The sequence below is a fragment of the Uranotaenia lowii genome, chromosome 3 (genome assembly GCF_029784155.1).
Source record: "Uranotaenia lowii strain MFRU-FL chromosome 3, ASM2978415v1, whole genome shotgun sequence".
Lineage (NCBI taxonomy): Eukaryota > Metazoa > Arthropoda > Insecta > Diptera > Culicidae > Uranotaenia > Uranotaenia lowii.
In genome coordinates, this window is record NC_073693.1 from 40,081,820 (window position 1) to 40,094,078 (window position 12,259).

The 12,259-nt window shown below is 35.9% G+C and overlaps 1 protein-coding gene across 2 annotated transcripts in view; it reads left to right on the forward strand.

The window, feature by feature from the left end:
- Window positions 1–12,259, forward strand: part of LOC129756288 (purine nucleoside phosphorylase) — a 68,500-nt gene extending 56,241 nt beyond the window's left edge. The window contains exons 2-3 of one of the 2 annotated variants that reach the window (XM_055753112.1): window positions 11,159–11,432; window positions 11,501–12,257. In XM_055753112.1, the coding sequence (XP_055609087.1) occupies window positions 11,159–11,432; window positions 11,501–12,082 (856 nt within the window). In that variant the 3' untranslated portion in view covers window positions 12,083–12,257. Of the gene's footprint in view, window positions 1–11,158; window positions 11,433–11,500 lie in introns of both variants that reach the window. The other variant, XM_055753111.1, reaches the window with a different exon arrangement.

Genomic DNA, 12,259 nt, shown 5'->3' on the forward strand with positions numbered 1-12,259 from the left:
TTAACCTTGATTTTGGTGTCGATTTAAAACTAATTAAAGCAAGTTCACTGGTGTTGGAAAAAGTGATAGAAATGTTGACATTTGCAGCACATTTTGAAAATTTTACCATGCAAATATATTTTCAAGATCTCTGGGCGTTGTATTTTCTACAGCACTGTTTCTAGTTCACCCGTATGTGATAGAAATCCAGCTATTTTTGCATCACAGCATGCGAAATAAGAACACGTGTTGTAAAAAAATGAAGGCCGAAATGTTTTTGCATGCTAAAGTTTTCAAGATGTGCTACAATGTCACAATTTCTACCACTTTTTCCCAACGCGAGTGAACTTGCTCTTAGCTATAGAAAAAAAAATTTCAAGTTCATTTGACTTAAAATTAAATGCCATTTAATTTTCTTCGGAAAGTCTTATTTTGAAATTGTCAATGACTTATATTGTTCAGGTTTTGATTTTTTGTGTTGGCTTTATTTATATCGTAAAGCCTTTCTCCGAAAAAAATTAGTGAATCGAGGCTTAGCAGGATATTCAAAATAATATAAAAACCTGTCATTTTCAACTAATATTCAGACTTTATTTGTGCTACCTGAGAATCAACTTTTAAAAGCATACTGCTTTGTTCTCTTACTTTTTCTTTACTATTCTTTGTTAAATTGACTTTTTTTCTTACCGAATCTCGAAAACATAAAAATATAATATCAAGTCCTTCAGAAAAAGTTTAAAATATAGGGGAGAGTGGGGATACTTGATCCCCTTTTCTTATTTTCACCATATCTTTTTGGAAAAATTTAGCAACTCGCAACTCGTTTCGAGATATAGCTAAGGAATCAAGTATCCCCAGGGATCAAGTATCCTCATTCTCTCCTACTTATATCAAAAACTTAATTTTGAATTCAAATGTGCAAATAAGAAACGCAATATACGACATATAATGTGTACAAAATATTCCATTTCCAATGTTTTGCCAGCAGTTAGGGTAAAACTCGTTGCCACTGCTTATAAACGAAGACACTATAAGTTATGTCACCAGTTTCGCTATTACTATCACTTTGAATACTACTTGCTAACAAAGCGTTCTTTACCAGGTTATGCGATAATTTTGACTTAAGATTTGTATTTCGCAAAATTAAAACCGCTCCAATGATGCCTAATTTTACTATTGGGTTATATATAGCAAATAATGATGACTATTTGCTATTGATACCAAAATGTGGTCCCAGCTTGCTGTCAAATATTAATATATGAAAGGTCAATTATGCCTAATTTTGCTCTCGCACAAAATTTAACAGCAAAAAACGCTATCAGTTTGCTGTTGACACCTTATTATGATCTCAGTTTGCTATCAGTTTGGGCATCAAAGTCTGCTCGGGAGTTCATAAAAAAAATTGAAAAAAAAATATTTTTGGAAATATTGATACTTTTTTTAGTCTTTCTCATCGGCGCACACAGTTTTTTTTTCACTTATACTTTGTCGAATCTGTTTCATAGGAGGCTGCATCCATCTTCTTCAGCCGTTTTCACTAGAATGTCTGCTGGTGAAATCTTACAAAAACGAAGCAAAATTACCACGATATTGAACTTAATGTATGATCGGTTATTTAAGATCGTAGGTTGCGAAATATACCAATAAGAGAATTCTATTTAGGCTTTTAGAAACAGCGAAAACCAAAGTTCTTGTTTTGATTTTTTTAGTTTTCCAGAGGAGCAGATGACCCAAGCAACCAAAAGTCCCATATCTACTTGAACTCGTGCCTACAAAGTTCGAATTTCGCTGAACAAAGGTTCCAAAGGGAATTGATACCGAATTTTCTCGAATGTGAGCTTGAAAGTTACTAAAGGGACGTAAAATAGCCTTCTGTGGACTTGAGTTCCAAGAAGTTCCTCAAAAAGCCTTTTTTGTGACATGTCAATCGCTTCCATCTGGTATAAAAGTTACAAATTAGGTTTCAAATAGCCTTCTATGGACTTGAAGTTAAAAAAAGTTCCTCAAATAGCATTATTAGAGACATGTGAAATGTGAACTAACATCACAAAAGGGCATATAAATCATGTTTTGTAACTTGGAAATTTTTGAAATGTATGATTTGTATTGAAATTTCAACTATGAACAACTTAAAATTAACTCGCAAAGGATTGTTTGTGAAAAGAGTAAATTTTTTGACTTTAAAAAATGTCGTCCAACTGTATTTACTTACCAAAAATTTATCACACATTGAATGTCAGTTGAAGCAACTCATGAATAAATTATCAAGATAAAATCCAGAATTTGTATAATTTTATGCTTAACAGTTATTAGGGGTTTATTTAGATTTTTCTATGTTATACATATGTTTCAACGCCAATAAAGATAAGATACAGATACAGATTTTTATACAGATTTTCATACCCTCATACAGATTTATACAGATTTTTCAAAAAATACAGTCGAACCTGGATAAGCTAGAACTAGATAAGCGAAAAACCTCTATAAAGTCTGTTTAACATAGAATCTGGTCGCATCTTTACATTTACTGCAGCGCCCCTAGTTGTCACATCGTGAATCTTTTGACAGTATTTTGATCCGGATGGTTTGTTTACTTAGTGGTGAAAATTTTATCAAGATTAAAGCAGTCAGTCAAAAGTTATCGACGATGAAACGCGAAAGGCGAGAGAAAATTCTGCAGGCTCACGTAGAGAAACCGACGTGGTCAGGGGTAAAGATCGCGAAATTCCTGAAATATTCAAAATCGACTGTAAATTCGGTGCTGCAACGTTACCGGGAGACCCTTACAGTGGATCGTGCAAAACAAACCAGGCGTAAAAGTGGAACATATGGCCGGAAGCTGCAAGCAAAGGTAATTCGATCAGTTCACAATAATCCTGGAATCTCCTTGCGTGATTTGGCGAAAAAGTTCAAGACGAACCACAGTACAGCTCGACGAATTTGTTTGCGAGAAGGCTTGCGGTCGTATCATGCAAGCAAACACCCCAACAGGACGCTGAAACAAAACCTGGTTGCCAAAACCAAGGCAAGGAAGTTGTACAAGAAAGTGTTGACCGAGTACAAATGGATTTTGGACAAATACCCGGTAACAAATTTTACCTTGCGAAACGTAAAGGGAATGTTGCGGGTAGATTCAAGTTTTTTTCGCAGATAAATTTGCTCGTAAGTTGATGATTTGGCAAGGGATCTGTAGTTGTGGGAAGAAGACTAAGATTTTCATCACTGGGGACACAACGAATGGAAATGTTTACAAAAAAAAGTGTGTCTCCAGAAGAGGGTTTTGCATTCATTCGGTCCCACAAAGGTCCGGTGAAGTTCTGACCGGACCTGGCAAGTTGCCACTACAGCCGGGATGTCGTTAACAAGATCGATTTTTTTGAAAAAAGTATCAATCCACCAAACAGTCCGGATTTTCGTCCCATCGAGAAATATTGGGCAATAGTTAAGGGCAAACTGAAGAAATGTGGCAGAACCATGAAAAAACCCGCTGAAATGGAAAAGTGGTGGAACAAGATGGCGAATGAGGTTACCAGCAGTACTGTGCAGATAATGATGGATGGTATCACAAAAAAAAGTTCGAAAATTCATCCGAAAAGCTGACGAATGATTTTTATGTATTTTTTTTTCCTTAAACTGCAATAAAAACCCTACAAAATGACATTTTAACTTTTGTTGTACGTTATTTCTTTGCGGAGAAATGATCAATTTTATCCGGCCAGATTCTATGTGAAACAGACTTCAAGTGAAAGAATCAGCAAGTCCCGAGCTATTTACAGCACAAAACCTCATTGTGGTATATAAGAGTTATAAATACAAGTAATATGAAATGCGCAATCTAAAAATAATTATTAAAACAAAATGTGCAAATGTAATCAACCGTTTTAGATGAAATGCTCAGTAAGGTCGACGACAGCCCTGTGTTGACTTGCGTCAAACAAAAAGAGAGCGTTCAAGCTAGATTTAGGCAATCTCTCTCGCTCACGCTAGTGAGTTGAATTCGAACAGGATGAACAGATGAATTTTGAGGTAAAGAGTCAGTTGAATGAAGATATTTGCAGGGAACGGACGCGTATGGAAATCGGGCCGGCCTGCTGACTAGTAGTCGACCATGATGGACGCCTTAAGAAACCAAACGGTTACGACACTCATTAAGTGAGAATGTAAAACTTCTACTAGCGAGAATCCTTTTCCTGACTAGACTAAGCAAGTTAGAGAAAATCCCATTTTTGTACTGAAGATTTGGTACCAAATTGACATTGTGATACCAAAACGAAGTAAAGAAATAATCGTTCAGAGTAATTTTCGAGAAATATCCATTGATCCATAATGAAACTAACTCGAGAAAACTTCAAATTGTTGCATCTTTTTACAAATCAGTGGTTTTTTTTTTTCAAATACACATGCTTTTCTGTATCACATCAATGCATTTATATTTTCATTCTCCAAAAGAGAACCTGGATAACTGAGAAACCCCTTTAAGCGAGGAAAAAAGTTAAGTCCTTTAAAATCTCGCTTATCCAGGTATGACTGTAAATTAAAAAAATCATGAGCCAATTGATTAGAATTTTCAAAAAACGAAATCCAAAAATTAAAATAATTTGGAAAAGGGTTGGTTACAAAAGAGTTCACATAATAAAACGTCACGTCACCACCCTTCGAAAATTAGCCAAATACCGCACAAATTTCGATAAGCCAATTATATTAATATGAAATCTTATTTTTTTAACTTTTCATCTAGGGCAAGATGTTCTTAAAGTGTGTCACTGATAGGATGGAAACAGCTTGAGAATCAGATCAAAAGCTCAAATTTTTAATCTGAAACAAATTTTCCAAAACAAATAAAATTTCCGTCGTCAAGTTATCAATACAAAACTTTATATTTTTATTTTTTATACAAGATTTCAGATTGTCTTGCTAACATTAAGCAAAGATGATAGTTTTTTAAGTAAGATCAACAAGTTCATAAAGTTCATAAGACAAGTTCATACCCATAAAACATAAAAAAGGCTTGAATATTTAACCTTAATCTCCTTTAGATAAAATAAAAGTTTTTTCTTCACACTTCAGAGTTTTGATTTGAAATTAGTTTATTAAGGAAATTTCATCGGTATAACCTAAATCTCGGCAATCACTGAACCGAATTTAAAAAATACCTATTATTTTAGATTTATAAATGTGTCACGATTGATATCGCAGAATTTTCTTTAATTGTTAAAGATTGAAAATTATATGCTTTATTCGAACTCATATTGTTACGGATAGATGAGCAGCGGCTAGACCAGCCAAGGTAAGGTACTCTAAAAGTACGGAACCTCAGGGCCGGCTGGCTACTGGGTAACCAAGGACTTTTCGGGTAAAATACAACAAATCGGGAAATTTCATGTTACTTTGCGTTTTTTATTAACGTTTTCTTGTGGCGTGTTGTCTGTGTGTATAAAACAATGTTCTGTGTCTTGTGTGGCGTGTAATTTTTTAACTAACCGTGATTGTGCTGCTGGTGGTCTTGCGTCGCGACGTCGTGGTTCCAGAATTCCAGTTCCGGAAGCAGGAGGGCCGTCGATTTAAAGGCGTATCGACGGGGTTCCGAAACCGTCGGCGCCAGCGGGCGTTGCTGGACTCGGTCGTTGCAGGCTTCTTCCTTCGTTGACTTTTGATCGGCCTGCCCACGAGAATGCCCCGTATCCGGACAGGCCGAGAAGGGGAGTCCTCCATAGAATTTAGAGTTCCGCAGAACCCGAGGACGATGATGCTGGTCTTTTACGTTTAGGCGCGAGACCACTCAGAGTATCAGCAGCGGTCAGGTGTCAAAGCTATAATAACACTCTATTTCGACACTTCGACGGCGCACCGCAAGGTTTCAAACCAGGTGTTATTTTGCTCCTGGGTGTTAAAAAAGCAAGCCAGGAGTCATGATGGCTCTAGATATGGTGATCTCAGATGCCAAATCGCCATTCCGCCATATTGAAAAAAGTTTTGACAGCCGGCTGTAGTGTTTACGAAAAAAGGGGTCAAGGGATGCCAGGTGTTAGTGATAAAAAATCAGATGGGAAAAAAGTGTGTATATGTGCAGAAGCCAATCCTAAACGAAAGTTAAAAAGATTTAAAACCGTACTGGGGTTTAGTTTATTTTATTATATTTAAATTGAGTTTTCGGAAAAAAGCAATGATATGAGTATATTCAATGAATTAATTTGTATTCTAAACACTTTTTTTCAATAAAATTACAATACAGTTCGGTCTATCCGTATGTTCCGAAAAAGAAAAACTTTTCTTGACCGTTATGATAGAAAGGATCTTAAAGGGTGGAACAAACAACTAAAACCCTTAACCGGATGTTGTTTGCTCCTTATATATTCTTTTTACCTTATCCAAAGAGCTATTTTGTTTCCCTTTAATCGAAAAGTGTTGGATGAAAATAAACGTAAATCGGTTCTGCTAAAGGAATGCTCTAAATTCTGCTATTGATCATTTTCATGTAAATGATAAACGATTTTATGATTCAAAATGCTACCCATCAGATCCGGATTACTCGATTGGATCTTCTGGATCAGCGATGGCAACAGACGGGGGTCCTCCTGAAGCAGCTTTTTCATCTCGATGAAGATCGGATGTTCCTGCAGGAGGGCGCTTCTCGGACGATGGAATGTAACGCCTCGCCATGTTACCATCCGATTCGATGACTTTCTGCTGCTTCTATATAGCTCTTGAAAGAAAAAAGTGTTGAATAAGCATAAATTTGTCATAAGTAATGCAAAATTAATGTTACTAACCGCTACCGACAAAGCTGGCACCGTCGTTTATAGGTCCAACTTCTTCCAGCTTTGCTTACCAGCCCGGAGCTCAGCCGGAAGATTTTGTTTCGATTCTATGAATTATATTTGCAAAAATCAAGGCGAAATCTTTGTCTAAGCAATATCTTGATGATTGGCAAAACTTCGTGTTTTACAAAAAATCAGAGCACCTGGCATCACAGCCAGCCAGCAGCCAGCCGAACAGCCAGCTGTCGAATTTCGGCTCCTCCTCCGCCTCCAACCCTCGTCTACTTTTTGCCAAAGAGAGACCACCATATCTAGAGCCATCATGCCAGGAGTCAAATATGAATACCGACCAGCTCCTGATTTGACAGGTGCTAAAGTGTCTAGGGAAAATTTAGAAGAGAAAATAGCAACAAACAACAACAACACCTATCGATGCGTCACCAGTGGCAAAAATGGAAACCAGTTTAGCACTTACCGGTGCGCAAATAAGCTGCTAAAGCTAAAATAAGACCGAAAATGTGTCCCGGGTTAACACCTGGGATAGCACCTACCGGTACTGGTGCTCTAAGGGTCTGCGGGCCGATCCGTGTAGCAGTAGATCACTTATCTCTCGGGTGAAATCCTTGGATGTTCACGAACACTGTAAGGGAACCGACTTAACTCACGGACGCCTGATTTAGAAGAGACTCGAAAAAACGGAAGCAAGCTTCGTTTTCGGCTTTTTCGTTTCATTTTCCAAATATTCCTCCTTTTCCTCCAATATCAATTGACAGCAGCTTGCAGAAATGTAGCCTACTGTAGTGCTATCTTGTTGTGAGACTTTACAAAAACATGAATTTTCTAATATAACATACAAAACTACAAAATGAAAACAAAAATCAAACGATTTGTAACCAACCGATTACAATATTTCAAGTTAGTCTCGATTCCCGATTTTCAATTCTTCAATTATTCAATTGAATTATTCAGATCATGGTTTATCCAAAATGAAAATTTTAGATATGCAAATTAGATTCAAAATTTGAAATCATGATTTTGCTATAAAATAATATTCAGTTTTTTTCATCCATAATATTAATTCTTATTGCAAATTTTAAATCAGATTTAGAACTCTAAATCAAATGCTAAATTATTATAATAAAACTCCAAACTTTAATCTTATATAGTTAAGGACCAAATACGAGATATTCTATTTTTCTCTTTCCACTTAAGATACTTACAAAAAAAAGTATAAATTTTTAAATGTCTTAAGAAAATTTAAGAAAATGCCAAACTTGTGAAGTTTGGTCTAAGATAGACTTATTAGACACTTTCAGAAAAAAGCGGGACATTTCACGAAAAAAAATGCGGGTTATTTTAGAAACTTCAAAAAACCTTATTTTTATGACCATTCCTGTACGTATGTCAATGTTCCTTCTGCTAAAATAGTTTATAGAACGTAAAAAATATGGATAAATGAAATTTGTTAAAAAAAATTAAACTGAAAACTGAAAATGATACGAAAATGTTGTAGGTAGTTCAGAGTAATTTAAAATTTGAAATTTGAATAAAGTTTTTAATTTTTTTTAACAGCCGGTTTTGATCATCTACCAAGTTTATTCAATTTAACTCGTCCATTCCTTTATTGTTTGATTGAAAGAAGTTTTTTTTGGCTCGGTAGATCTGTTCTATTTTCTCCGGTTTTTGACTTTTTCATTAAGCTCTACATTCAAGGGATTCTCCTAGAATTCCGGAGAAACATCTGGAGCCATCATTCATTCGGAAGCAACTTAAAGAATATTTCCTTTACCATTGGTAAAGAAAATAGATTAATCTTCTTTCTAAACCAGATTGTTATAGTGATGCTTAGATAAGCTTAGATAAGCTAAGGATTTTCCGGATTTGTCCGGACTTGTCCGCATATTCGACACCAAATTTAGGATGTCCACCCGGTTGTCCGGATTTCGTAGAAAAAAGCTTGTATTTTACACAGATTTTTTCACTTTACTTCTAAAATTGAATAAAAAAACTTAATTTGAGTAATTATAAATGTTTATTGTTGCGTTAAAAACGATTTTATTTCGAGCAAGTTTTATCTAAATATTCATGAACAGTTTTTCGAAAACCTTCAACACGATTTAAAATCTGCTGGTGTGTTGTGATGAAAAAAAAAAAATAATTTCAAGGTTATTCCTTTTGATTTTTATTGTATCATTACGTTGTTTTTAACTAAATTTTCCCTGATATTGCCCGGATTCAAAGCTAAAAATTTTGAAATCAAATGCCTGGACTTTGCCAGGTTAAAACCTGATAAAATTGCCCAGATTCACCCGGTCTGGATATGTCTGGGAAACATTCTGGTAACCTTTAATGCTAAGAACTAAACGAGATATTTAATCTGGTCATATAAAAAATGTTTCTAATTTTGAGAAAAAAAAACACAAAATGAACATTTTATTTGAATGATGTGATGTGATGTGATGAACCAATGAATTTGAATTGAGGGTAAATTTAGGTTGGCAACCCTAGCCAAAGGTTGTCGAAATATAAACATTCAATTATAGAATCTCTTCGATTGAAGAGACTGACGTCTGACTGAAAATTTAGAAATCTGGTCCATTTAGTACACATTGAAATTGTGAATGCAAGAATGAGTTTCTGATTGTGGTTTTAATCATTATCAAAGAAAGGATTCCATATTTTGCATTTAGATTTAGAATTTTTATTGAGGTGGCTCCTGATTTTGAGATCCATGAATAAAGTTCTTAGGTCAAGATTGCACACATAGGTTTCAAATTTGTTATCAAGGATTAAGTTTGAGTACTCTATCTTGATTCCAAACAGATAATAATTAAGATTGAATTTAAATAATCAGTTGAATTATCGAATTCTGCCTCGAAAACAAATTTTCTTTGATATTTCGCAAACGAAGAAACAACCATTAAACGTAAAATTTATTAATATTTTTTTACATGAGATTGCAAAATACAAGTTTTACAAACACAATTACTTTTCGGAAACTTGATTCATTTCAGATTTTAAAAAATCTCTTGAAATATAAACAAAATTCATAACTCGCTGTATTTATTTTCTCATAAAACTAACTCAAAATTAACAAAAGTATCAATCTAGATTCAATCTATTCATGGCAAAATTGTTACCGAACACCACTTCAATAATAAATGCACCCATTACTGACAATTTTTGTAAGAAGATTTACTGAAAACGTCGTAAACACAATTTCAACTTGCATATTTGGCAAAACATTAACACCTAAAAATTAAAAGTTTAATTTTCAATGCAGAAAAAATCAGATTTTTTAGTGAGCTGATACAGATTTTTTTTTAAAATCCATGTGGCAACCCTGGTTTACGCTGGAGGACGCTTTTTTGGATTTGCAAAAACTCAACAGCACACCACCGTCGAAGTCTCAACTTTTTAGTCGATTAAAAATCATACCAATAATACTGCCAGCCATCTTGCCTAACAAGTTTCATCGGAAAGTACAACATTACCTCGATTATCGGATCAAGAAATTCACTTGATGCAGTTCTAAGATCTTAAATACAATTTCCAAGGCGTTCACGCTGTACCAAGTATTTATTTATTGACCAAAATCATTCAGCACACCTTAATTGACCCCGGATAGTCGAAAATGGATCTCAATTCCCATAAACAGTGGCGCCATCTACGACTTAAAACTGAAAAATTAGTGTTTGACTGATTGAAAAAATTATTTTTCATGAATAAGAAGCCTGTTTTTTTATTCAAATTCAGCCTTGAATCTATGATTCGTCATTTCATGTCATGTTAATGAAGAAATTAAGCAGTTTGATAAAGTTTCATAGCTGAAATGTCAGATTCCTTAGTGCTAGAGGAAAATCTCTTTAAAACTCCTTTAAAACCTTTTGGAATACTATAGGAGATTCAAAAAGACTTCAACAGCACAGATCTGCTGAGGCGAACCTCAGGAAGAATGTTGAAAGAATTTCACAGAGAGTTTGAAGCACTAGGGGTATTATAAGATTCTTCTGAAAGTACAGTTCACGACAATGAATACTTGTAAAGTGTAAATTAATTTCAGAAGAAGGTTTGAAGACAGTTGTATCTCTTGTAAATACATTTCGGTTTTTTTGATATTCTGAAATTGTCTTCTCTTGGTCTTCAAAATCAAAACTATAGTGTACCTAACCGAAAAATCATCTCAAAATTCATCGGAGTTTTAAGGATTCTTAGTGATTACAAAATTCTGTTACGGGATCTCCTTAAAAAATATTTTGTTCAAAAATCTAATATGTTTTTTTACTACCGTTACAAAAATTTTCCCCTCAAAACTCATTAGAAGTTGAATATTTTGTTAACCTACTTACTATTCATTAAATTTTCTTTCAACAAACTTCAAAATAATATGAATTAATTTTTTCCTTATTTTCCTCGCGCAGGTTCACCTACGACACCCTGCAGGAAATTGCCAACCATCTGCTTCAGCGAACCACCCTGCGGCCAAAGATCGGAATCATCCTCGGAACCGGATTGGGCTCGTTAGCAAACCAACTGACGGATGCGGACTACATCGACTACCAGACCATTCCACATTTTCCCGTTTCTACCGTCGAGGGCCACGTGGGCCGCCTTATCTTCGGCTATCTGAAGGGAGTTCCGGTCATGTGCATGCAGGGTCGATTCCACTACTACGAAGGCTATCCACTGGCTAAGGTGAGTTAGAATATAGTTTTTTGAAGTCTAGAATCTGTTCCTAACTTTTGCACCTACTTTTCCGACAGTGTTCCATGCCAATCCGGGTGATGAAACTGGTCGGCTGTACCCACCTGATCGCGACGAATGCCGCCGGAGGAATCAATCCGAACTTCAAAGTCGGCGACATTATGCTGATGAAGGATCACATCAACATTATGGGCTTTGCCGGAAATAATCCACTTCAAGGACCGAACGACACCCGATTCGGACCCCGATTCCCAAACATGGTCAACGCTTACGATTGGAAGCTGCTGAAGAAAGCTAAGGAATTCGGCAAGGACATGGGCATCGAGAACGATCTGCACGAGGGCGTTTACATCTGCCTGGGAGGGCCAAACTTCGAAACGGTGGCCGAACTGAAAATGCTCCGGATTTGGGGAGTTGACGCTGTAGGAATGTCAACCGTTCACGAAATTACTACGGCCGTCCATTGTGGTATGACCTGTTTCGCGTTCAGTTTGATCACCAATCTTTGTGTGCCGGAGTACGATACCGAGGAAACGCCCTGCCACGAGGATATTGTCGGAATCGGTAAGGGCAAAGAGGCCACCCTAACGGAGCTGGTCGCCCGAGTGGCCAAACACATCCAGATGGAGTCCAAGAAATAAGAGGAGCATTTATCCTAGGCCGCCGGAGTTCGAAAAATCTCTCGTTTTAATTTTAATTTATCATAGGTCTTAGCGCGATATTTACTAGCAATCTTTTGGAATTGTTTTCAGGAAAGTAAGAGATTTTAAACTGTTGTTTTTAGCGAAGAGTTTTAGACTTTTAAGACGGATAGATTT